Source organism: Salvelinus alpinus, chromosome 3 (assembly GCF_045679555.1).
Source record: "Salvelinus alpinus chromosome 3, SLU_Salpinus.1, whole genome shotgun sequence".
NCBI classification, from domain to species: Eukaryota; Metazoa; Chordata; class Actinopteri; order Salmoniformes; family Salmonidae; genus Salvelinus; species Salvelinus alpinus.
Genome location: NC_092088.1, coordinates 53,683,883 through 53,711,282, shown reverse-complemented (window position 1 = coordinate 53,711,282; position 27,400 = coordinate 53,683,883). Strand labels below are relative to the sequence as shown.

Genomic DNA, 27,400 nt, shown 5'->3' with positions numbered 1-27,400 from the left:
TGTGCATAAAGGTGTTTCCACCACCATTTTCCACATAATTAATGTTACTGACAAATCTCACATTGTCTAGAATCTTTTTTTGACATTTGTAAAGTTTACTGACAAATTTGCTGTTTCCATCAGGCCTGTCCTGACATTTTTTATCCGACATATGCAGTACTTTACTCAGATGAAAAGGTTATGTGGAAACCTGGTCAGTGAGCAAGTCAACGCATTTATCTGAACATGTATTATTACTGAAATTGGCTGGGCTTGGTTAATATTTAATAACAATGTAATTCCAATAAAGGCACAGGGTAAGTGAGGAAAGGTATTTTCACTGCCTTGAAACCACATTTAATTTAGAAAATGAATACACATTTTGTCCCCAAAAAGTAATGGCTTTATTATTTGACTATTTCATGTATTCTAAGTGCTGTAAAAAAGAAAAAATATTTCAGACAGTCAGAACCAGATTAATAATTCCAACAGGGACACAAGTGTCTCTATGTTAGAATCACACGTTTTAGGGTTACAGTTAACTTTTAGATCCTGCCATTCTGAATGCAAACACGATCGAGTTGTCAAACCCCTATCCTGATGATCAATATTGATTCTGGCCCAGTGTACTCTGAGCCAAGAGTTTAAAGTCCTGTGCATCCTGGCTGTGCAGACAGTAAGATATGGACGCTAGGTCATAATGAAAGGTCAGTGTTGGGGGGCAGATGTTCATGAACGGTCAGTATTGGGGGGCAGGTGGATGCCAAGACTGTGCAGCAGGTTAGAGGCAGGCCCGGCCAGCCCAGCCTGGGAGCTCAGAGACTCCAGGAGGTTAGTGACCAGGTTAAGGTCTATGTTCAGGGGCTGGATCTCCTCTTCATCCTCACCCAACAGATCCTCCTGGCTGGGGCCTGCTTTACTGGTGTCCTGCTTGAACCATAGAATAAAATCGTTATTTAACATATTTCTATGCAACTAATTCAACTTATGCAGCCTCTCTCCAAATAACTCTTTACAGAATTTGCACACTGCAACAAGAAGTAATAAATATCCCCCACAACTTGGACTTGCCTGCTGGTTGAAGCTCTGTCCAATGTTTGTGCCCATTAGCTCATGGTCCATCTCATCCATGTACTCCCTAAGACCTTCCAAAGCTTCTGGCCCTACTCCTAGCGGTCCAGTAGGACCCTTCACGCTATCATCATCATCATCATCATCATCGTCGTCATCATCGTCATCTAGGTCGTCTGAGTCCAAATCCTCGTCCTTAGCCCCTGAAATATTTACATAGCTGAAAAGTACAGACTAGACAGGCCCCGACATTATACAGCAGGTTAGGGTCGGGCCTGTCTTCTTTTAATCAATAACTAGGGTAAGGGCAGGGCTCGGTTATCACTAACATTTTGAAGCTGAACCATTTGCACATATACTCTGCTGTGCAGTACAAGCATATCAAATAAAATGTTATTGGTCACCACATATTTAGCCGTTATTGCGGATGTAGCGAAATGCTTCTGTTCCTAGCTCCAACAGGGCAGTAGTATCTAACAATTCACACAAATATAAAATAATGGAATTAAGAAACATAAATATTAGGACGAGCAATATCGGAGTGGCTTTGACTAAAATACAGTACATACACATATGAGATGAGTAAAGCAGTATGTAAACATTATTAAAGTGGACAGTGATTCCATGTCTTTGTATGAAGGTGCAGGGTTGAGTAGCGGCTTGTGACAGCAATTTAACAGTTTGAAGGCCTTGAGATAGAAGCTGTTTTTCAGTCTCTCGGTCCCAGCTTGATGCACCTGGGGCAGCAGGTAGCCTAGTGGTTAGAGCCAGTAACCGAAAGGTTGCTGGATCGAATCACCGAGCTGACAAGGTAAAAATCTATCGTTCTGCCCCTGAACAAGGCAGTTAACCCACAGTTCCTAGGCCGTCATTGTAAATAAGAATTTATTCTTAACTGACTTACCTAGTTAAAGTTAAAAATATATTTTTAACTTTATCTTAAACTGTACTGACATCGCCTTCTGAATGATAGCAAGGTGAACAGGCCATGGCTCGGATGGTCGATGTACTTGATGATCTTTTTGGCCTTCCTGTGACATCGGGTGCTGTACGTGGCCTGGAGGGCAGGAAGTGTGCCCCTGGTGATGCATTTGGTAGACAACACGATTGCGGGAAGTGCAGTTGCCATACCAGCGGTGATACAGCCCAGAATCGAGCGCGATGGGAAAAGGACAAACCCTTCCCTAACCCGGATGATGTTGGGCCAATTGTGCACCGCCTCATGGGTCTCCTGGTCACGGCCGACTGCGACAAAGCCCGGGATCGAACACGGATCTGTAGTGACGCCTCAAGCACTATGATGCAGTGCCTTAGACCGCTGAGTCACTTAACTGTGCATCTGTAAAAGTTGAGGGTCTTGGGAGGCTATAGAAATTTGGTTTGGCCCGAGGTTGAAGAAGCGCTGCTGCGTCTTCACCACACTGTCTGTGTGGGTGGACAATTTGATTGTCAGTGATGTGTACACAGAGGAACTTAAAACTTTCCACCTTCACTACAGTCCTGACGATGTGGATAGCGGCTTGCTCCCTCTGTTGTTTCCTGAAGTCCATGATCAGCTCCTTTGTTTTGTTGACATTGAGGCGGCCTCGTCATTGCTGGTAATCAGGCCTACTACTGTTGTGTCGTCTGCAAACTTGATTGAGTTGGAGGCGTGCATGGCCATGCAGTTAATGGGTGAACAAGGAGTACAGAAGGGGGCTGAGCACACACCCTTGTGGGGCCCGTGTGTTGAGGATCAGCGAAGTGGAGGTGTTGTTTCCTACCTTCACCACCTGGGGGCGGCCCGTCAGGAAGTCCAGGACCTAGTTGCACAGTGTGGGGTTCAGACCCAGGGCCCCGAGCTTAATAATGAGCTTGGGGGGGTACTATGGTGTTGAAGGCTGAGCTATAGTCAATGAACAGCATTCTTACATAGGTATTCCTCTTGTTCAGATGGGATAGGTCAATGTGATTGTGATTGCATCGTCTGTGGATCTATTGGGGCGGTAAGCAAATTGAAGTGGGTTTAAGGTGTAAGGTAAGGTAGAAGGGATATGATTCTTAACTAGCCTCTCAAAAGCACTTCATGATGACAGAAGTGAGTGCTACAGGGTGATAGTAATTTAGTTCAGTTACCTTTGCTTTCTTGTGTAAAGGAACAATGCTGGACAGCTTGAAGCAAGTGGGGACAGCAGACTGGGATAAGGAGAGATTGAATATGTCCGTAAACACTCCAGCCAGCTGGTCTGCGCATGTACCGAGAACGCAGCTAGGGATGCAGTCTGGGCCGGCAGCCCTGCGGGGGTTAACACGCTTAAATGTCTTACTCACGTCGGCCACGGAGAACGAGAGCCCACAGTCCTTGGGAGCAGGCCGCGTTGGTGGCACTGTGTTATCCTCAAAGCGAGTGAAGGGGTTTAGCTTGTCCGACAGCAAGACGTCGGTGTCCGCAACGTGGCTCATTTTCTCTTTGTAATCAGTGATTGTCTGCAGACCCTGCAACATACGTGTCAGTCATTGAATTGCGACTCCACTTTGTCTCTGTACTGACGTGTTGCCTGTTTGATTGCCTTATGGAGGGAATAACTACACTTTTGTATTCGACCATATTCCCTTTCATCGTGCCATGGTTAAATGCAGTAGTTCGAGCTTTCAGTTGTGCGAATGCTGCCATCTATCCAGTTTGGGTAGGTTTTAATAGTCAGTGGTAACAACATCCCCTGTACACTTCCTGATGAACTCAGTCACGGTGTCTACGTATTAAGTCAATGTTATTCTCACAGGCTACCCGGAACATATCTCAGTACATGTGATCAAAACAATCTTGAAGCATGGATTCCGATTGGTCAGGCCAGCGTTGAATAGACCTTAGCACAGGTACTTCCTGTTGGAGTTTCTACCCATAGGAAGGGAGGAGCAAAATGGAGTCGTGATCGGATTTGCCGAAGGGAGTGCAGCAGAGGGTCTTGTAGGCATTTCGAAAAGGGGGAGTAACAGTGGTCCTGTGTTTTTCCAGAACGAGTACTACAGTCAATGTGTTGATAGAACTTCGGTAGTGTTCTCCACACATTCGCTTTGTTAAAAATCCCCAGCTACAATAAATGCGGCCTCAGGATTTGTGGTGTCCAGTGTGCATAAAGTCCATTGTAGTTCCTTGAAGGGGAATATATACTCGGCGGTGACTATAACAGAAGAGAATTCTCTTGGGAGGTAATACGATCGGCACTTGATTGGGAGGTATTCTAGGTCAGGTGAACAAAAAGACTTGAGTTTCTGTATGTTATCACAATCACACCATGAGTAATTAATCATGAAACATACACCACCGCCTTTCTTCTTCTCGGAGAGTTCTTTATGCCTGTCTGCACGATGTACCGAGAACCCAGCTGGCTGTATGGACGGGGACAGTAAGTCCCGAGAGAGTCATGATTCCGTGAAACAGAGTACGTTACAGTCCCTGATGTCTCTCTGGAAGGAGATTCTCGCACTGAGCTCGTCTACTTTATTGTCCAGAGACTGAACATTAGCGAGTAATATACACGGAAGTGGTGGATGTGTGCTCATCTCCAGAGTCGGACTAGAAGTCCACTCCGAATACCTCTTTCTCCGCCGGTGGCGTCTCAGAGTAGCCTCTGGAATAAGTTAAATTGCCCTGGGGGTACGAAAAAAAGGCTCCAATTCGGGAAAGTCATATTCCTGGTAAGTTACCGCCGCTCTGATATCCTAAAGTTATTACCGGCTGTATGTAATAACACAAAAAACGTTCCGGGCTAATAATGTAAGAATTAACACAAAAACAACAATACTACAAAGTTTTAGGAGATATAAGCAGAGCTTCCATGTCTGTCGGTGCCATCTGTTAACTCGAAATGACACAACGACAAGGTTCCAGTTTAACAAAGTTTACTATACCGTATGAACACACTCAAAGGTAGCCATTACACTCAAGGCTAGGTCCATCAATGACTAGACTTCCTGCGCACTCTTGACTGAGTGATAGCCCCGTAATAACAGAAATATAGGGATACTTAAAACATGAACTTAACACCATCTATGTGCCATCTGACTAAGACCATAATATAATTTCAGAAGTGCTTCAACCTTGTCCAATATAAAACAGGAGATTATTTCACAGAAAATGATGTTCCTCAAGTTCAGAGTGATGAAAATTACACAACTGCTCGCTCATGTCTCTTCATTGAGCAGAGCAGCCCAAGTTGATCCATTGCTATGGATACTCAGACTCAAAAGCGTCATGAGTAGAGAGGGGTGCGCGCAGGGAGCGAGTGAGACAGCGAGGAGCAGCTAATGGATTTACAAACAGAATAAGTTATTTCAGATTTCGGGCCGGGCCTTAAATTTGGCAGAATAAATCTGTCCTGGGTAGGGCATGAATGTCGCAGGCATGGGAGAGCTCTGGCTTTAAATTCATACCTGTGCAGGGCAGGTAACGCAGACCACCACTTCAAGCTAGTTCTACTGTGACATGGATTTCATAAAACAGTAGCCCTTATTCAACTACATACCCAGTAGTCTGTCCAGTGCACCAGCCATGGATTCTGGATCAAACCTGAACGGCTCATTTGAATGGGACCTATAACAAACAAAGGCAAATTACATATATATTACATATACCTGAATACCCGTTAGTCAGCTAGCGTACATTAACGTTCTATACAGTATTATTGCATAGCCCTTTACGTGGGAAGCTAACTGCTAAGTAGAACAGTGTGTACAGACAGTGAATCAGCCAGTCTAACCAGGGTAGTTCGGCCCCCTCGTGTGAAGACATGGCGTTGATGAAGTTCTTCATGCCCTGGGTCACAGCCACCAGGCTGTAGCTGCTGCCCTCCTCCCCTTTCTCACTCCTTCCCCCCTGCGTATGTTTGGTCAGGCTGGGCTTTGAGCCACCCAACCCCACTCCACTCCCCTCTCTTTCATCCAACAGATGCTCCAAATCCTGGGCTGAAATATCCAGCCAACTTTCACCTGGACATGGGGGATAAGAAAAAAAGAAATCAGTGTTGTCATCAACCTTGAGCTCATTCTAGCTTATCTTTAAGGAAACCGCTTCTTTGTTCTGTTTACTACATGGGTATGTTCACTACAGGCTGATCCCTTCCCCTAATCAGCAGTCCTTATGACTGTGGTTTATCTAACATGAAAGCCAGCATGCTACGTTATTGTGAACATATCAGTTCAGTGAGTGAGATAAAATAAACGGAAATTCACTCAATGCACCTGAGCAGGTACAAGACTGACTGTTGTACTATAGTAAAGTGAGGTGATGTACTCACTATCCTCTGGGGGTAGATGGGCCTCCCGTTTACTCAGCTCATCCAAGTTGTAGGGAGCACAGCTCTGTAATAGCTGAAGGACCTCCTCAGCTGGGGCCCTGCCACCTGAGCTACAAACACACACATGATAGTGTATTCACACAGTGTTTCCCCTATATGCATTTAGCAGTGGTGCACTGCTAAAGCATTTTCAGTAAACTTAAACGACTAAAACCAGATAGAAAGTACGTAGAAAAGCTAATGGAGCAATATATTTTTCAATAAGATCCTCTTTAAGAACTAACAACCACCAAAACTAGACAGTCAGGGAGAATCTGAAATTCCCAAAATGTCATGAAGTCCACATTGATTTTGTCATGTTTGAGTCACTCAGATGGCTTATGCCATGTCAAATTGCGCATAATTGTTAGGAAATTTGCTTTACAACTGAAAATTCTCAGCCCTGTTGACAAAATGTGTAGAATTGCAAGAATTTGTTTGAAACCGCACTCTCGCTCTGCCCCATGGGAAAATTGCAGGAAATTAGCTTTAAAACAGGTAAATTTGTCTCTGCGGCTAAGAGGGCCTCTAAAACCACGGCATTGAAAATACCACACGTGTACCTACACACACACACAAGCTGAAAGCACTCACCTGTGTGTTGGGGTGATTGACTGCTTAAAGAAGTTCTCTGCTGAGGTCATCAGTTTTCTGTAATGTGCAGAGCCCTCCAGCTCCCCCTGCCAGACAACACAATAATATGTCACCAAAAGGTATAACGCTATGAAACACTGACAATTGCAATGCTAACAGCACAACACTGCTATCCTCACTGAAACACGAAATAGAGGGTTGTTATGAGTAATCTAGGAGTCTGTTCAAGAGTTTATTCCCCCCCCACCAACAATTATGAAATAATTATTTACTTTTGTTTGCAAGATTGCTAATGTTTTTTTTTGTCTGTTGCTAACCAATAGAAAAATCGATACTCTTGAACATGTGTAATCAGTTCACTGGGTTAACAATCAGTTGAAGCAATTGTACATGCTGTCAAGATTACAGCGGTTTAATAACTCAAGTTCATTGGTACAAAACCGATGAGCTAGTGTCTGCTAAATGTTATATCATATAAAATAAATATTACATAAAAATGTGACACGTGATATATACACACACACACATCAACCAAATATATGCAAGCCTTGAGCCAATCACCCTTTCTGTCGGAGGCAGAGTAATGACTCACTCTGAAATAACCATTCTTCTTCAGACTGTTCAGAAATCCTTTCCACAAGGGGTTACAGCTGATGGGAGCATCAGGTACCGATGATGGCTGTCTGCATTTGGAGCACAGGATTTCAAAGCCATGGGCCTGGGAAGGTCAGAGACAAGAATGACTAAGATCTACACAATAAATAATTATCCCAAGTAGTCTAAGAAATACCAATATTGTTAGTGGGTGGGGGTGAACTCACCAGTTTCATGCCCAGCTCGTGGGCACGGTACTGGGGGTGGGACCGGGCAGGCAGGGTGAACCCACTCCTCCGGTCGGGGGTGAAATGCTGCTGCTGCATTTGGGCGTACAGGCAACGGGTGAACGTCACCTGGAAATACAAATAGACAACATCTAAATACAGCACTAATATACCAAAACTACACAGCATAACACACAATGCAGTCATGTTGTAATGATACCAGTACCGCGATACTAGGAAGTAAAGGACACAAAAACAGCCTTATGTTTCCAACCAGAGTCACATTTGTATATTTCACAAGCTATAGCACATATTTTACAAAAGCAGGTTTTAAAGGACAATAGAGTTTAGGCTGTGTAGTATTCTTTTTTTGCCAAGGAAAATCTGGTATCTCAATATTGGTATCATGACAACACTAAAATGCATACATCCGTCAACCAGTCAAAGGCAACTTATGTGTACTGAGGTTAGGACTCGTGTGTCAGCGGGAAAGGTCCGGAACGTCCGACAGGCCTGTAGATCCACTGGATCTCTCAGGTAGAAAGCTGACACTGCCGGGGCAACCAGTTCTGGTCGCTTTGCCAACACTGTAGCGATGCCCGCAGGCAGGAAGCAGTGAGCATGGTGAAGGTTTGCCTGGATCTTCTCTGGATATCTGTGAAGCCAGATACACCCACTTGCGGTCATTATGACAGTAGGATTGAATGTGTGGCTAGACCTACACAAATCTATATACCTTTAAATATGTATTTCTGAGCAATCATAAGGCCCAAATCTACCCTCAAACAGATACCCTACAATCACTTCAAGTCATAGCGTTGTTTCTGCTGCTTCACTCACCCCTCCAGTCTTTTTCCCAGGGCAGTGCGGATTTTGGGACTTGCGAGACAGGCCTGTGTGTGAGATGACAGCAGTGCCAGAGCCTGGGTCACACTGGGCACCGCATCCCTGGGCAGGCCAACATCACCAGAGCTGGAGGGACAAGGCAGGATGTACAGCTCACCTCTGTGGAGGAACACCTAGCAGACCAGAACCAGAGAAACACACAGATTGAGAGAGACCTACAGAGAGACCAGAGTGACCAGAGTGAGCGAGACCTGATATGCACCTACAGAGACAACAAACAAAGGGATAGTAAGGTATGTGAAGCGATGTACAGAGAGCGATACACAGATTGTAGTCATCACACGTAGACATCTTACTCTGTTCTCACTACTCTCTGGATTCAACCACTTTGGAAGATAGTCTGCTGCTTCAATCAGAAGGAACTCCCCATCATTGTCCTCTAACCTGTATCAAGTTAAAGTAAATATCAGTAGGAAAGAAAACACAAAAGAAGAATTGAAATCAACTGGAAGTATTACAGGGCTTTGCAGACTGGGTTCCACTCTACCTGGCAGCAAGTTCAGGGAAGGCTTGCGTGATTTGTAGGAGGAGGTATACAATGAACCACTCATCCTCCACACTGTCCCCAAACACAGTGCTACCTCCAATGTGTGCAGGAACTCCCCCTGCAGGTACAATCAAGACATCACCATTCAATCAGTCAAAGCTTGAAATTAATTTATATAACAAATACTTAAAACCTTGAAGAGCATTTGTATCCAGATCAGGACAAGTACTGTACCTTTCTCAGTGTGGTACTTGAGGTTGAATGGTTGCTGTTGCCAGATATACCGCATAACGAGAGGTGCAACCTTGGCCAAAATCTCCTCCACTAGGTGTTGCAGACATAGTTCGTCAGCATGTGTGTCTGAGACGTTTGGCTGAACCAAGAAGAGATTGTACTGGACCATGTCCTCTTGCATGGCTGTTCTACTAAGTAGGTCCATTGTGGGGATGGCTTGATGAACCTATGATATGAGCAATAACAAGAGAAGTGATGTTTCTTGACTTTGATATCAGCAGAGACTGTTGTAGGTCAGGACATTGTGACATACAGTGCATTCAGAAAGTAAATCAGACCCCTTGACTTTCTCCACATTTTGTTACATTAGCCTTATTCTAAAATGTATTAAATACATTTTCCCCCTCAATCTACACACAATATCCCATAATGACAGAGTAAACAGGTTTAGAATTTTTGCAAATGAATAAAAAATAAAACTGAAATACCTTATTTACATAAGTATTCAGACCCTTTGCTATGAGACTCGAAATTGAGCTTTAGGTGGATCCTTTTTCCAATGACCATCCTTGAGATGTTTTATACAACTTCATAATAATTAACCTTTATTTAAGTAGGCAAGTAAGTTAAGAAAAAATTCTTACTTACAACGACGACCTACCCCGGCCAAACCCGGACGACGCTGGGTAAATTGTGCACCGCCCTATGGGACTCCCAATCACAGCCGGATGAGATACAGCCTGGATTCGAACTAGGGACTGTAGCGACACACTGAGACGCAGTGCCTTAGACCACTGCGTCACTTGGGAGTCCACCTGTGGTAAATTTAGTTGATTGGACATGATTTGCAAAGGCACAAACACACCTGTATATAAGGTCCCACAGTTGACACTGCATGTCAGAGCAAAAACCAAGCCATGAGGTCGAAGGAATTGTCCATAGAGCTCCGAGATAGGATTGTGTCGAGGCACCGATCTAGGGAAGGGTTCCAAAAAATATCTACAGCATTTAAGTTCACCAAGAACATAGTGGCATCCATTCTTAAATGGAAGTTGTTTGCAACCACCAAGACCCTTCCTAGATCTGGCCGCCAGGCCAAACGGAGCAATCGGGGGAAAAGGATCTTGGTCAGGGAGGTGACCAAGAACCTGACAGAGCTCCTCTGTGGAAGTAGTTGTCCTTCTGGAAGGTTCTCCCATCTCTACAGCACTCCATCAATCAGGCCTGATGGTAGAGTGGCCAGACAGAAGCCACTCATCAGGAAAAGGCACATGACAGCCCGTTTGGAGTTTGCAAAAAGGAACCTAAAAGACTCTCAAACCATAAAATAATCACTTAAAATAATCACTCTTGCGTTTGGGCCGCCTGGCTCATTGCGAACTAATTTGCCAGAATATTACGTAATTATGACATAACATTGAAGGTTGTGCAATGTAACAGGAATATTTAGACTTATGGATGCCACCCGTTAGATAAAATACGTAACTGTTCCGTATTTCACTGAAAGAATAAATGTTTTGTTTTTGAGATGATAGTTTCCGGATTCGACCATATTAATGACCCAAGGCTCGTATTTGTGTGTGTTATAATTAAGTCTATGATTGATAGAGCAGTCTGACTGAGCGATGGTAGGCAACAGCAGGCTCGTAAGCATTCATTCAAACAGCACTTTCGTGCATTTTGCCAGCAGCTCTTTGCAATGCTTCAAGCATTGCGCTGTTTATGACTTCAAGCCTATCAACTCCCGAGATTAGGCTGGTGTAGCCGATGTGAAATGGCTAGCTAGGTAGCGGGGTGCACGCTAATAGCGTTTCAAACGTCACTCGCTCTGAGACTTGGAGTAGTTGTTCCCCTTGCTCTGCATGGGTAACGCTGCGTCGAGGGTGGCTGTTGTCGATGTGTTCCTGGTTTGAGCCAAGGTAGCGGCGAGGAGAGGGATGGAAGCTATACTGTTACACTGGCAATACTATAGGGCCTATAAGAACATCCAATAGTCAAAGGTATATGAAATACAAATCGTATAGAGAGAAAGTCCTATAATAACTACAACCTAAAACTTCTTACCTGGGAATATTGAAGACTCATGTTAAAAGGAACCACCAGCTTTCATATGTTCTCATGTTCTAACCAATAGTGCAAAAAAGCTATTAGGTGAACAATAGGGAAGTAAAGAAATAATACAACAGTAAAGAGACAGAGAAAAATAACAACGAGGCTATATACAGTAGTGAGGCTACATACAGACACCAGTTAGTCAGGCTGATTGAGGTAGTATGTACATATGGTTAAAGTGACTATGCATATGATGAACAGAGTAGCAGTAGCGTAAAATATGAGTTGGTGGGTGGTGGGACAATGCAGATAGCCCGGTTAGCCAATGTGCGGGAGCACTGGTTGGTCAGCCTAATTGAGGTAGTATGTACATGAATGTATAGTTAAAGTGACTACGCATATATGATAAACAGAGTAGTAGCAGCAGCTTAAAAGAGTGGTTGTGTGGGGGCACACAAAGCAAATAGTCCAGGTAGCCATTTGATTACCTGTTCAGGAGTCTTATGGCTTGGGGGTAAAAACTGTTGAGAAGCCTTTTTATCCTAGACTTGGCACTCTGGTACCGACTTGAACCCCCTGTGCAGCAAAGCTTCCCATCCAACCTGACAGAGCCTGAGAGCATCTTCAGTGAAGAATGGGAGAAACCCCCCGAATACAGGTGTGCCAAGCTTACAGCGTCATTCCCAAGAAGACTCATGGCTGTAATCGCTGCCAAACGTGCTTCAACAAAGTACTGAGTAAAGTGTCTGAATAATTATGTGAACGTGATCAGTTTTTTATTTTTGTGCAAACTTTTTTATTTTTTGCTTTTTCATTGAGGTTAGTGTGTAGATTAAGAAAAAACTATTTCATCCATTTTAGAATAAAGCTGTAACGTAAAATGTGGAAAAAGTCAAGTGGTATGAATACTTTGAGTGCACTGTATGTACAATGACATTTGAATGATAGCTAATTGAATTATAGGAAAATAAACTATTCAGCTCGTCCTATATCGATTAATGTACTGATTCGCTTGCTAACTGTTAAAGTAAGCTCTAGGGTTCTAGTTTGGACATGCCTCTGGAGACCTTGCTATCGTGGTATGATGTAATTGAGCTAGCTAGCTAACTGGTTTCTTATGTAACTGCAATTGATCACATGCCATCTTGATCTCTCGAAGTCTTCAATATATAGGCCTAAACTAAAAATTACAGGATATTTGCAAATTAAGTCAAGACAATAAAAGTTAGCTCTCTGGACTGCTAGCTAGCTAGCTAACGCGACACCATTCTAGTCAGTGTCTTTACCATGATAAATTCACGTTAGTGACAGTTCCGAGAGCGGTATTACCTTGCCTTGTTTATTATGTAGCTGATGTAACGTTGGTTTTCTAGACGGAGTCCAATGAAATTACAATTAGTCGTGAAGTTCTGTCGTTCTCATGCTGTTTTTAAGACCGTTTTTGTCCTACCATTAATACATCTCGGCTATAAAACTAGTTTTACTATGGTTCCTATATGAAACGGATTTATCTCAGAAATATTTATTTACTGCAATGAAAATGTGCTTTAAACGTTTAAATATTGACCAAACGTATAATGAATCAATATAACATTTGTAAAATGTACATAAAATGTGGAATTACAAAAAAATATGAAAATAATTATGCGCGGCCAAAAATCCCCTGTGAGAGACGGATATAATTTAGGAGCGCGATTGGAAAATCGCACAGAGCATATGGATTTGTAGTCTTTTAGATTAACGAGAAAGGTCATATTAGACGAGATAGAAATGCATTTCCCATCAGGCCTATGGATTGGGTGTCCATAACATCCTTATTGTTGTGGCGATAATCCTCTTTAGTAGTAATGGATGCTGTAATATTGGTATATATTATTACACTTGCGCTGAAACATAAAATACTTAATTTTTAGGCCACGGATTGTTTGAAGTATTATATTGTAGATCAATCCTTCTCTTTCTCAGTTATCTAGAGTAACTAAGTTAGCTAGCTAGCAAGTTAGCTGCAATTACTGTTAGCCTCAATAAGTTCAGTAACAAGGAGGTCAGCTAGCTAACTTGCAAGTGTGTACGTATTGACCTGCGGGCGGGGAAAAATGGCAAACCTCTTCCAAAAGACAAAGTGGGGACAGGAATCAGAGGGATGCACGACGAGAGAGGACACTCAGGAGGGCATGAGCCGATAAAAACGGAAAAGGGATAATGATTTCGCGATACAGTAGGAGACTAGTATCGCACAATCTTGAGATGTAAGTAAAACAAGCTTGTTTGCTAATGACCAAGCTTATCATTTTTTGCTAACAGTAATTTCTGTCATTCGAGATACTGATTTGGTAGCTAGCTAACCTAGATTGACTAACGCTACATTGTTGGTAAGTAATAGCTAACGTTAGCTAATGCACAGTCCATGATCGTATGACAATGTAAAATGAGAATGTATTGATCAGATCACATTTTTGTCAGCCTATTTGTCACACCAAGGTCAGTTGCCTCCCTTACACAAAGGGATGGGATAGGATCATGTTTAATGCTTTAAATTGATTATGTAAAGTCCCACCTCATGCTTCACTCCTTGTTTGTTTGGGATTAGTGTATTTTTACAACAATACATATCAACCTACTATAGTATTAGAATCATATATCTATGTATCTGTCGATGCTATTGCTTACTCATGTTTAATAAAGCTGTATTTTCCTTTCTCTGCAGTCGGGGCATATCCCGAAGCAGCCTTGACCATCACCCTCTCCCAGAGGAGGAAGACGATGACTTCCTCCCCCAGCGCCTCCTCCATGACCTTCAGGAAGCTGTCTCCACTTACAACAGGTATGACCTGTTCTCAAAGAATCGGACGGGCGATACCAAATACACTTGTAGGGAGCAGCAATTTTGCTTTCACATATCCTGTTTAGATGCGTGAAGGCAAGGAGACAAAAAAGAGGGAGGTAGCCAGTTAGTTACATAATCTGGTCTAAATTATTCCCTCATACACTCGACAACACACAACACTGTAATGTACAGCAACATGTAAACAATGTCTGTCCTCTTCTGCAGCTCGGAGACGACATCTGCAGCCTCTCGCCGGTCAGACTGTCCAACGGCCACTACTGGAGACACGACGCGGTCCTGGTCTGGGATCCACAGCTACACAGGGACGGGTATCTCTACAGAGAGGAGCTCTGTGTTCTCCTGGGGCTATGATGTGAGTCTCGCCTCACCTTCTCAGCTGGCAGTCTGAATCTTCCCATTCAATTGCCCTATGTTCTGAGTATTTTCAAGTGCTTATGGTGCCTTCAGAAAGTATTCATACCCCTTGATTTATTCCACATTTTGTTGTGTTACAGCCTGAATTCAAAATGGATTCAATATATGTTTTTTCTCACCCATCTACACACAATACCCCATAATGACAAAGTGAAAAAAGGCTGTGATTACAGCTGTGAGTCTTTATGGGTACGTCTCTAAGAGCTTTGCACACCTGGATTGCAGAATATTTGCACATTATTCATGTCACGTTGGTTGTTGATCTTTGTTAGACAGCCAAGTCTTGCCATAGATTTTCAAGGCGATTTAAGTCAAAACTGTAACTATGCCACTCAGGGACATTCAATTTAATCTTGGTAAGCATCTCCAGTGTATATTTGGCCTTGTGTTTTAGGTTATTGTCCTGCTGAAAGGTGAATTTGTCTCCCAGTGTCTGTTGGAAAGCAGACTGAACCAGTTTTTCCTGTAGGATTTTGCCTGTGCTTAGCTCTAAGTTTATTTTTATCCTAAAAAACTCCCTTATCCTTGGCCATAACATAACATGATGCAGCCACCGCCTTCCTTGAAAATATGAAGAGTAGTAGTCAGTGATGTGTTGTGTATTCATAATGCTTTGTATTCAGGGCATAAAGTTCATTTCTTTGCCACATTGCCACAGGGTGCATGTTTTGGAATAGTTTTATTCTGTCGTCTTCCTTCTTTTAACTCATTTAGGTTAGTATTGTGGAGCAACTACAATGTCGGTGATCCATCCTCAGTTTTCTCCTATCACAGCCACTAAACCCTGTAACTGTTTTAAAATCACTGTAGGCCTCATGGTGAAATCCCTGAGAGGTTTCCTTCCTATCCGGCAACTGAGTTAGGAAGGACGCATGTGTATTTGTAGTGACTGGGTGTATTGATACCCCATCCAAAGTGTTATTAATAACTTTACCATGCTCAAAGGGATGTTCAGTGTCTGCTTTTTTTACCCATCTACCAAAGGGTACCCTTCTTTGCGAGGCATTAGAAAACCTCCCTGGTCTTGGTGGTTGAACCTGTGTTTGAAATTCGCTGCTCAACTGAGGGACCTTACATACATTTATATGTAAGACAGAGAGTGTGTGCCTGCACAGGCAGGTTGTGTTTACTGTACAATATAAGTTAGGACTATAGGAGTATGACTCCTATGAGGCATTCTGAGGACATGGCTGTATATTTATATGTAAGTATTGAATCCCCGAGCTGACAAGGTAAAAATCTGTTGTTCTGCCCCTGAACAAGGCAGTTAACCCACTGTTCCCCGGTAGGCCGTCATTGTATATAAGAATTTGTTTTTAACTGACTTGTGTGGGGTACAGAGATGAGGTAGTCATTCAAAAATCATGTTCAACACTATTATTGCACACATTTTTACTGCTGAACAATTATAGGCTTGCCATAACAAAGGGGTTTAATACTTATCGACTCAAGACATTTCAGCTTTACATTTTTATTTCATTTGTAAAAAATAAAACAAACTTTGACATTATGGGGTATTGTGTGTAGGCCAGTGACACAATCTCAGTTTAATCCATTTTAAATTCAGGCTGTAACACAACAAAATGTGGAAAAAGTCAAGGGTTGTGAATACTTTCTGAAGGCACTAGCTAGGCCTAGCCATGCTGAATGCTACAACAGTCTTTTATACAGATTTCCATTAAATTAGCCTTATCATATTTTATTGTAATGATTTACAGTCTACTCTGTCTGCAGAGTTCAGTTCCCTCATGGTTTCACTTCATGGTGATTCTTAGCTTTCTAGAGCTTGCCCTCAGAAACTTTATAAAAACTCCATGATGTATTTACACACAGCCATGTCCTCAGAATGCCTCATAAGAGTCATAGTCCTAACTTATATTGTACAGTAAACACAACTTGCCTGTGCAGGCACACACTCTCTGTCTCTCACAAACATATGCACATGATACTACTTACTCCAGCACGATCGCTCATACACTGCCACACACACAGTTCCCTGGGAGCTCTAGGAGCCCATCGCCATGCACACTGTAGCCTGCTGTGAAATAAACAACTCAACGATGTGCTGCTAATATTTGATTAGCTTGAAAAGCAACTACCTTCTGTCATAGTGTTCCTCTGCAGGGCCTCCTCTCTCTCTACCTCTCTTTCTCTCTCCCTCCCTCAGGAATTTGACAAGGCGGCGTCGCAACAGGTGCAGCAGATGTTTGAGGAGGTTGACGAGGAGCTTTATGAGGGGCGGGGTGGGGCGCATCTACGGGGGCTGCAAGATGAGTGTCATCAGTGGGCCTTCAGGTTCCCTCACCTACGGTGGGTCCTCACCCTACTGCCCCCTCACTTCACACACTGTCACACATTAGTGCCACTCTAGCCTTGTTCCTACACTCCTCGCCTGCAAATGTATCACTGAAAGTACTTATGGTGCAATAAAAGGATACCTCTTAAAAGAACAGTCCAATTTGAAGGTACCTAAGATGAATCTGTTTTAGATTTGTTTTCAAACCTAAAAAGAAACTACTTGCCACATAATTATAGGCTCAAAGCCCTTGGGCCCCATTCCCAATAAGATACTCTTAATGATCGGCTATGAAAAGCCAACTGACATTTACTCCTGATTATTATTTGACCATGCTGGTCATTTCTGAACATTTGAACATCTTGGCCATGTTCTGTTATAATCTCCACCCGGCACAGCCAGAAGAGGACTGGCCACCCCTCATTGCCTGGTTCCTCTCTAGGTTTCTTCCTAGGTTTTGGCCTTTCTAGGGAGTTTTACCTAGCCGCCGTGCTTCTACACCTGCATTGCTTGCTGTTTGGGGTTTTAGACTGGGTTTCTGTACAGCACTTCGAGATATTAGCTGATGTACGAAGGGCTATATAAAATAAACTTGATTTGATAAACCATTGGCTCAGTGTGTGTGTGTGGGGGCTTAATACATTTTCTTATCGGTTGGATTCATTTAGGTTGTAATCACTGTTTGACCCCCTCCACCCTGCTATGTGAACCCACAGGATTCTGGGTAGTCAGCTGGTGTGTCCCAGTGACGAGGGCTTCCAGTGGTACGCCACTTCAGGGGAGGGGACCGGGACAGCCAGCAGCAGTGCAGCTGGACAAAAGGACAGCATCAGTAGCAAGCCCCAGGACAAGGACAAGCCTGGCCCCTGCACAGAGTGAGCACTGACTACCGATGCTGTTAACCATCAATTATGGATATCCGTTTGCTTTGTGGTTTTGTGACCTACATACTGTGTGGCTTGTCAAACAGCAAGTCAACTTACTTAAGTCAGCGTGTGTAAGTTACAAGGCGTCAGTTGCGATTTTAGCATGTAAATCTTGGTGGGACAAATCCCCCCACGTTTTTTTAGATGCATGCCAGCAAACCCACTACACAACACTTAACAATATATTAATTGCAATATAACTCTGACACACTTAGGGCCTACATAAAGCTGTCCCAACAGCAGTCCCAACACTTGGCTATCATGGAGCCTTGTCTGGCAGCGAAACAGTTCATTCAGCCACATTTAATGCCTTAAAAAACACAGCTGATATGGCTGACTTGCTTAAACAAATGTGGTTTCTACTAACAATTGAGATGTACCAACAAAGGCATAAGGGGTCGACGAGCGGATAAGAGGCAATCCTTAATTTTGATTAAGACATTAATGAGCGAGCTAGGACAGACGTAGTCAATATAACTATTTGTTCAGCACTTTTGAAATGTACAGCGACAGAATTCAGAACACGGCCGTTCTTACAGTGTTCTCCCTGTACATCAAGTCAGAACCGTAGGTTAAATAAAGGGGGCATATAAGCAGACAATGAAAGCTCTTACAATATTCAATGATTACATTCTCATATTTCATCATTTATGCAGCAGCATACAATACATTTTTTGACTCACCTTGTTGTGTTCACTTGAACAAGAAGGCGGTGCAGCAGTCCATCGTGGGCAAATTTTGTCATCAAACAATCTTGTCATCAAAGTCTGGCATTATCTGGATTTATGGTTCTTTCAAGACAACTGGGAACTTGGGGGGGGGGGGGAATCAAAGACGAATCATGATGACGTCAGTGATCTTCAGGTCGGAGCTCTAGAAAGAGCCCCGAATTCCAGACTTGCAATTCCGAGTTGGATGAACATTCCAAACCTATCTTTTTTAGCTAGTTTTTTTTCAGAGTTCCCAGTTGTCTTGAACGCACTGAAGTCAGATTTCCCAGTTCCGAGTTAACAGTTTAGAGCGCGGCAGAAATCATGCTGGATTGACAGCATGGACAATGTTGAATGTTTATCATTTTAAGCTTGGAAAAGAGACCCTTAAACCCAGAATTGGGACCACACACCCACTCCACTGAATAGCAGGCTAGTGATTGCTTTGAAATGCTTGCAGTTAGCCACTGATTCCTTCCAAACCACTCATTGTTGAGTTTGCAATCTCTAACTTGTTGTGTAATGTTTATGTCCAATGTCCAATACATTTTATCTATAATTTCACTTCATTTCTCTCCATATGACAAGGATTAAAACTACTGGATTTGCCAGTAGATTGTCGACTTGATTCAAGATTTTAAAAGTATGATGTTGACATGATCAGTCCAATCAAAGCTGCTGTAGATATGTGGTTTGACATCATTTTATCTGTGGGCAATGACCTTGAGCCTTCTTGGATGGGCACTTCTAATGTAACTCTAATTGCAGCACCCAAAGGGCTTGAATTTTTTAGCTCTACCCTTAGATTTGGCGGTGACGTAGTGTCCCAATGAGTGACAGAACACTGAGCCAATCACGGCTCAACTAGAGAACGTTACCAACACCTACGCTCCGTATTTTCCGCTGGCTGCCCCACCACCACAGAAAGCATTGAGCTAGGCCTTACTCGAGAAACAAACTTCTAATTTTAGCTATGTGGCTTTATTAACTCATTTTTACATTGCTTGCAAACTCATGTGACACTTATTAATCCCAAAATAACATGCAAAACAGGCATCCCCCCCAAAAATATATAAAATAATATGTATTATTTTATTTATTTTTTTGCAAGGCGTACATGTACTGGCTAGGCTAGCTAGGCTACTTTGGCTAGCCAAAAAATTAGTACTGATGCTTTTTAGGAACCGTGTTGTGTGTCCAGTCTGTGTGTGCAGGGTAGGAAGGCTGTGCTGTCCAGGCCCAGTGCGGATGTTGACCACCCCCCTGGTACTCCCAGTGGATCCAGAGGTCATGACAGGCCCAGGGTGATCGAGGCTGAAGGCCTGATGGAGGAGTACCTGGCCTTTGACTGCAGGGATTTGTAGGTCACCTCCCGGCTCTCCTGTTTAGTACCCTACAGTATATCTATAGGGGCATGTCAAACACTTTACAGTATGGTGCACTTGATTGAGCTTGTTGCCTACTTTTGGGATTACTCTAAGGGTACCAAGTAACCTAAAACCAAGCTCAGTATTTGACAACTTTGCCCAGGTCTGTTGTGTTGATGGTTTAATCTATGGTTTGACCTTTACAGGGATGACAAGTGGGAGCGGGGGTGCATGGGGGCTGGTCGGCGGCAGTACGGCCTGCCTCCGGTGTCTCCCTACCGCTGTCGCAGACAGGCAGTCCTCGACCTGCTGTTTGACGATGTGTGGCGAGAGCTGTTTGGCTGGATGGAGGAGCTGGTCCGCAGGCACTGGGAGGGCTGTGTGTCAGGTAGAACCACAGGGCAATGTCTTATAGGCAACGTTGGGTCATACATTAGAGTTCTGTTACTCAACAAAGAGACTTGCCATTTACTTTTAAACCAACAAATCCATCATTGCCAAATGATGCCATCCCCACAGCATAATCTGTTGCTTGAGCCTGTGTTGACCGTATTCTGAATCCTCTTTTTGACAGATGATGAGAAAAATGCAGTGAACTTCAGCCCATCCCAGTCAGATGCTCAGAACCCTTTCCAGCTCCTGTCCACACTGCCCACCCAGAGCAGGGTGCCCCAGCTAACAGGAACCCCGCAACCCCAGGTCAGTGCCCTGAGAGGTTGGAGAAGGACCACCAATGGGTCTACCTCCCCGCAGAGTGGAGAATCCTACTGTTAGGATGTAGGATTTAGATCAATAGGATATGTTACTACTAAGCACTGTGAATGGACTCTATAATAACCTTCAGATTAGTTTGAGAGTTTAGGCTTAGTTCTCAAAACTGGAAACACAGTCACACACTGATGCTGAATTGTTTTCCACTGCTGTCAGGAGTTTTTCTCACTCTGTTTTAAGGCTATCAGATAGTTCATTAACTTTAATCCTTTTTTCTTTCCTTCTTTTTGCCCCCTACTCTTTCTTGTTCCTTGGTCTGTTCTACACCCTTCTAACCACCAATCTGTCCTTCCTTACTACCTCCTTTTCTCTCTCTCACTCTCTCATTTGGTCATCCGTTTTTCCCCCAAAGACCACAAAATCAAGGGGCTCAAAGCACAAGCCCAGGCGGAAATCCAAAAAGCAGAAAAAATCATCCACTGTATGCAACTCTCACCTAGAGGCAAAATGTTGCCGATCGACGCCACCCACAGCGGCATGTTTTTATTCATTCTTAGACTGAATGTGCTTGTGCCTGTTGAATAACTCAAACCATACCAATTTTAGTCACTTTCTTACTTCTTAACCAACTGTTGAGTTTATTTATTTTTTACACCCGTCTGTCTTTTAAAAAAATGTTTCAATGACAATTTTGGAATGCTTTTACTTCTTGCTTTAATTAAATTTTTTGGCTAATTGTTTGTTTGGTCTCAAGTGGGTGGTTGTAGGTCCTCTCCACTTGGTTGCATGTAGAAAGGCTGAGTTGGGGCTAAGGTGACGTGCAAGTGTCCGTAGTGATAATGAGGTGGCTGTAGTTTTTTTAGGTGAATGACCACTTTAGCTGAATGACTCTTACTCTGTATCGCTTTCTGCCTCCCTCCCTCCTACAGTCCAGTCGGGTTACAGTAGAGGCGGCGGTGACACATCACAACCTCAACGAACTCATAGTCATCCACGGCATCCCCCTGCAGCAGAGGAACCTGGGAGTGATGGAGAGAGCCCAGTATGGAGACCATAAGTACTGATCATACTCCTGCTGATACTATAATAATCTTTATTAGTATTATTATTTAGTATAAGAATCTTTTGTGTTATAATTTAGTATAAGAATCTTTATTAGTAGAGTATAGCATTAGGAGCTAACTCTAGGGGTCAACCACTCATCACCTCTTATCGTCTTATTAAATAAGAGGTGTAGAGACGGTTATTAGCTATGGATATGTAGGTGTGTATGCATATCTTACTTTGAGTAAAGATTAATTGCTTCCTTTTCCTTCTTAGGGACCCTGAGGAGAGGGTGATGACCCATAGGCCAGGGTCCACCGTGATTCCGTCTAGCAAGCCACGTCCTCGCCGGGTGCTAGAGCAGAGCTCCTCCTCCCTGTCCCGCCCTGCCCAGTCGGCGAGACGCCGTAACCTGCCTCCGCGCACCCTTTTGCCCCTGGTTCCCAGCCTGACGCAGTCCAGTGCCGCTGGCTCCATGGATGAGGTCATCCGTGGGACGCGCCTGTGAGTTAACTTAAAGAGGGTTACCCAATCTACATCTGGTCCCTGTCCTCCTCCATGTACACCCCTCCCTCCTCGCTCTTCTTCTCCTATCGCTCTGAAGCTGGAGAACCGTCTGTGCAGAGAGATTACTTTGAATGTGGTTTGCCTTTTAACTTGTGCCTTGTGGCGTTCTGTTCAGCAGAATGGAGGGGAAGGGATGTGAGGAATTGTGTGTGTGTGTGACTGACTAAGTACGCTAACAGATGAACTTGTCATGAACCTTGAGTGGAACAATATCTGTGTGGAGCATATAATTTACCCTTGTGTGGAGTGAGATTTCAGTCTGCTTCATGTTAAAGGGACTTGTGTAACTTTATAGAAAGCGTGGAAGGTGAACAGAGTTGTTACTCTCTCCAGACCCACAGCCAGTGACCGCCTGGCCTCTCCTCCGATGCCTCTGAGCAGGAACACACTCCTTCCTCCCATCGGCTCAGGGGACGCTGAGCCCAGGCACTCTGGACAGCACTTCAGACCTACTCAGGTATGGGACGAGTAAAACTGCATTCTAGTTGTACATCTTGAACTGACTTGATAAAACACTTAATACTATCACCTGCTAATAACACAACGCAATTATATTTTGTGTAGCGGCATAGACACTCGTCCAGTCGTGCCCACAGTGCTGTTACAGATGAGGCAGGTAGTTTGCTTCCTCGGGATCGGCTTCATCAATTGGACGTATTCTCCCGTCCCAACACCACCCACACCTACAGGGTATGGCTATAGTCACACATGGTAGTCACACATTATTACCACTACAGCATGATTTTGGTATATTTTGAAGGTTTATTTTGTAAAGGATGAATGTGGAATATGTTTGCCTGCGTCCCAGTCATTGAGATTTAACTCTGGGTTCTGTTGCAGTCGGACACCCCTTACCGCCGCTCCTTCACGGTGCTGGACAACATTGGACAGGGACGTCCTGGCAGGGCAGCTGTGGGTACAGGTGGGCACCTCGTTTTACATTGCATACTGTGCACATTTTCTACACATTTATTTTTGTGACCGACTGATTGAGTCTCTGTCTGGTTTCCTGGCAGACTCTCTGGGAATTGGAGTGACGGGCATCAGTCTGGGCATCAGCAGCTCCTCCTTCCTGGACTCCTTTGCCCACCACCCCCTGGGCCACTCCCCCATTGAAGATGAGGAGGAGCCTGACACAGAAGCCCCTCCCCCAGGTCAGTAGGCACCTCCAGTGGTCCTCATCATTTCTAAAAGGCTGTGGCTGCGGATCTGACTTTTCACTGACCTTTATTTACCCAGACTAAAGATCCCGAAGCTTCTGCGCTTGTGTTTATTCACTACTTTATGCTCTACTTGTTAAGAACAGTCTACTCTGGCGAACAGGTCTCGTTTAATAAAGTTAGATCAAAGCTGAATCAATGTCTGCAATCACATAATATAAAATCATAGTATAACATTACTGTAAAATAAAATCACCACTGCATTTTTCTTTCATGTGGCCAAAACACAACAGGGCGCGCCACTAGGCAAAATACACAGGTAGGCTATGCTACAGTTTGCACCATTTGCTCAAAAATGTGCTCACTGAACATCATTCAAAACACCACTGTATAACTCAAGAAGATCTAAATGCATATTCCCATGAAACTGATTGAGATAAAATGGTTGGTAAAACTTGAAATGATCATTCACGATTGACAGTGGGAAATGTGAAGGGAAGGAGACCTCAAAAATGTGTGCATAAAGTAGAGGTAAAGAAGCACATACGCAGAACGGACGGTGATCCGCACATGCCCCGACGCTTCGGGACCTTTAATCCATGAAAAAAAGATCTGCGGCCACTCCGTTAATAAAACATGTCGCTGGGTTGTGTTTGGTAATTAAGTATGTTTATGAGAGAGTTCGGTCGTAGCCTCCGGTTACGAGGAAAGTAGTTATCTTCAAATAGAGACGAATTTGAGTATTAACTATCAATGCTCATTAACACTTGTCTTCTTTGTCCTGATCTCCTCTCTTCTCAGCTCTACTGGTGCCTGTTTCAGTCCCAGCAAGCTCCCACAACCGGGGTGGCTTCATGTCCCGCAGTAGCAGACCTGGGTTGTAGCTGCTTTGACCTCGCCCACCTCCACCTTCTCCAACCACACTCTCCTCAGCACAGCAGGGCGCAAGCCCTGCTTCCGATCCCAACGGTGCCCTCAAACGACACTTTATACAGAAGCAGATCTTTTGTACAATGTACTGTTTTTATTTATTGATGCTTTTTGTTTTTCGAGAGCCTTATTTTTGTATTTTGGAACTCTCAGCTTACCTGGCTGCCAAAGATAGTAAACTGTCTCATTTACCACCTGTATGTTGGTATGTACTCTACCGTTCAAAAGTTTGGCTTCACTTAGAAATGTCCTTGTTTTTGAAAGAAAAGCAATTTTTTTGTCCATTTAAAGTAACATCAAATTGATCAGAAATGCAATGTAGACATTGTTAATGTTGTAAATGACTAGTGTAGCTGGAAACTGCAGATTTCTTTATGAAATATCTACATAGGCGTACAGAGGCCTTTATCAGCAACCATCACTCCTGTGTTCCAATGGCACATTGTGTTAGCTAATCCAAGTTTATAATTTTAAAAGGCTAATTGATCATTAGAAAACCATTTTGCAATTATGTTAGCACAGCTGAAAACTGTTGTTCTGATTAAAGAAGCAATAAAACTGGCTTTCCTTAGAATAGTTGAGTATCTGGAGCATCAACATTTGTAGGTTCGTTTACAGGCCCAAAATGGCCAAAAACAAAGAACTTCTGAAACTCGTCAGTCTATTCTTGTTCTGAGAAATGAATGCTATTCCATGCGAGAAATTGCCAAGAAACTGAATATCTCATACTATGCTGTGTACTACTCAGCGCCAACTGGCCCTAACCAGAATAGAAAGAGGAGTGGGAGGCCCCGGTGCACAACTGAGCAAGAGGACAAGTACATTAGAGTGTCTAGTTTGAGAAACAGATGCCTCACAAGTCTTCAACTGGCAGCTTCATTAAATAGTACCCGCATAACACCAGTCTCAACGTCAACAGTGAAGTGGCGACTCCGGGATGTTGGCCTTCTAGTCAGAGTTGCAAAGAAAAATCCATATGTCAGACTGGCCAATAAAAAGATGAAGATGGGCAAAAGAACACAGACACTGGACAGAGGAAGATTGTATAAAAGTGTTATAGACAGACTAATCTAAGTTTGAGCTGTTCGGATCACAAAGAAGAACATTTGTGAGATTCACAAAAAAATGGAAAGATGCTGGAGGCCTGCTTGACACCATCTGTCAAGCATGGTGGAGGCAATGTGATGGTCTGTGGGTGCTTTGGTGGTGGTAAAGTTGGAGATTTGTACAGGGTGAAAGGGATCTTGAAGAAGGAAGGCTTTCACTCCATTTTGCAACGCCATGCCATACCCTGTGGACGGCTCTTAATTTGAGCCAATTTCCTCCTACAACAGGACACAGCTCGAAACTTTGCAAAAACGATTTAGGGAAGAGGCAGTCAGCTGTTTTTCTGTCTATAATGGAGTGGCCTGCACAGTCACCGGATCTCAACCCTATTGAGCTGTTGTGGGAGCAGCTTGACCGTATGGTACGTAAGAAGTGCCCATCAAGCCAATCCAACTTGTGGGAGGTGCTTCAGGAAGCATGGGGTGAAATCTCTTCAGATTACCTCAACAAATTGACAACAAGAATGCCAAAGGTCTGCAAGACTGTAATTGCTGGAAATTGAGGATTCTTTGACGAAAGCAAAGTTTGAAGGACACAATTACTATTTCAATTAAAAATCATTATTTATAACCTTGTCATCGTCTTGACTATTTCCTATTCATTTTGCAACTCATTTCATGTATGTTTTAATGGAAAACAAGGACATTTCTAAGTGACCCCAAACTTTTGAACGGTATTGTATGTACTGTGTACTGTATCTATGGTTTGGATGTATATGTGTGAATGTTTATTGTCTGTTCTTTTCTCTGATCTATCTCTATACTCTTAAGTGATTCTATACAGGTAATGGGAAGTCAAAAGCATTTTGCACACTGACACGCTTCGTCAGGCTGCTTTGTACTTTTCTAAGGCCATCATTTTTTATTTTCCCATGTAAAAAAGACGAGCACAAAAGGTATGCTATGTGAAACCCAGAGGTTAACAGGAGGAGACAAGACAAGCCTTAGACGCTAACTAAATGGGTAGGTATTTGGTGTTTTCCTCACAAGCCTTTTCGTGATGAGGGCTTAGTGTAAGCCACAGTAGACATGTGAGGGAATAGAGGGGCTGTATTAGTACTGGGACAATTCACCTCACTGCAGTAGAAGCCATATGTTGTTTTCAGCAGAGGGACTAGCTGAGCCTAGATCAGTCAGGCAATTTTTATATAAATATGTGAAAGATGTGTGACTAGAGGGCATGCAGGTAACAAGTTTTAATACAAATTTGACCTTCTACCTTGTCTTAACTTCAAGGTTTTGTGCAGGGAAACGTGTAAGTTTTCTGCTAAATGTAATAGGGTTTTATAAGCACATTTATGTTTCTAGTCCCTTGTGCTTAACACAAGATATATTGGCACTCCTTTGCATTTCCAAATTATGACTGAGATGGAAGGTTCTTATGTATATTTTCCAAAACAGAACTGCAGGTCCCCTTCTATTTCTATGGCTTCAACAACACAGTCAGGAGCACCAACTAACATGGAGGTATTTGACTTCTTTATAGAGTTAGGTTGCACTGAATGGTCTCCCTTGTAGATGGCATTAATAAAGCTTGAAATGCAGCATAGTTCTGTATGGATTCCTTTTGAAGTTTATCCCAGTATTTTATATAGAATAATAAAGATGTGTATTCAAATACATATAATTATTGAATTGCCTCTCAAGGCTGTTGATTATACACCGTAACATAAAACACCTCAAATAGAAAATGCTATGTTTGACATGTGATAGTTATAAAGTACTAGTGTATAAAGATACTTTAAATTCGACCAACAGTATAACAGGATAAAAATTGGACTAACTAACAACTAAGTAACATTTGGTGTGGATGCTTATGGAATACACAAGTTGCTGCCGACATGAATCTATCTAAAATGACT

At 43.2% G+C, this 27,400-nt stretch overlaps 2 protein-coding genes across 10 annotated transcripts; one reads left to right on the top strand and one right to left on the bottom strand.

Annotated features, from left to right (window-relative positions):
* Nucleotides 1–359: 359 nt before the first annotated feature.
* On the bottom strand, nucleotides 360–12,940 carry ecd (ecdysoneless homolog (Drosophila)). Of its 6 annotated transcripts, none has more exons than XM_071393270.1 (14): nucleotides 12,789–12,940; nucleotides 9,408–9,633; nucleotides 9,174–9,291; nucleotides 8,983–9,070; nucleotides 8,621–8,799; nucleotides 8,243–8,435; nucleotides 7,781–7,909; nucleotides 7,552–7,677; nucleotides 6,960–7,045; nucleotides 6,327–6,436; nucleotides 5,790–6,018; nucleotides 5,556–5,623; nucleotides 1,051–1,253; nucleotides 360–909 (listed from the first exon to the last, which is right to left on the bottom strand). In XM_071393270.1, the coding sequence occupies exons 2-14, from the start codon at nucleotides 9,610–9,612 to the stop codon at nucleotides 709–711; spliced, it is 1,935 nt and encodes a 644-aa protein (XP_071249371.1). In that variant the 5' UTR covers nucleotides 9,613–9,633; nucleotides 12,789–12,940; the 3' UTR covers nucleotides 360–708. The 6 variants fall into 6 exon arrangements, with proteins under 6 accessions (XP_071249371.1, XP_071249374.1, XP_071249376.1 ...); XM_071393273.1 differs by having other exon boundaries at nucleotides 360–906; XM_071393275.1 differs by having other exon boundaries at nucleotides 8,417–8,435.
* Nucleotides 12,941–13,243: 303 nt separating this feature from the next.
* Nucleotides 13,244–27,110, top strand: LOC139570930 (protein FAM149B1-like). 4 transcript variants are annotated; one of them, XM_071393267.1, is made up of 16 exons: nucleotides 13,244–13,708; nucleotides 14,167–14,283; nucleotides 14,512–14,659; nucleotides 16,889–17,031; nucleotides 17,734–17,892; nucleotides 19,855–20,013; nucleotides 20,227–20,408; nucleotides 20,595–20,719; nucleotides 21,144–21,266; nucleotides 21,661–21,773; nucleotides 22,052–22,279; nucleotides 22,676–22,799; nucleotides 22,907–23,032; nucleotides 23,183–23,264; nucleotides 23,359–23,496; nucleotides 24,304–27,110. In XM_071393267.1, the coding sequence occupies exons 1-16, from the start codon at nucleotides 13,662–13,664 to the stop codon at nucleotides 24,384–24,386; spliced, it is 2,097 nt and encodes a 698-aa protein (XP_071249368.1). In that variant the 5' UTR covers nucleotides 13,244–13,661; the 3' UTR covers nucleotides 24,387–27,110. The 4 variants fall into 4 exon arrangements, with proteins under 4 accessions (XP_071249368.1, XP_071249366.1, XP_071249370.1 ...); XM_071393265.1 differs by having other exon boundaries at nucleotides 13,245–13,708; nucleotides 21,661–21,788; XM_071393269.1 differs by lacking the exon at nucleotides 21,144–21,266 and having other exon boundaries at nucleotides 13,246–13,708.
* Nucleotides 27,111–27,400: the final 290 nt, after the last annotated feature.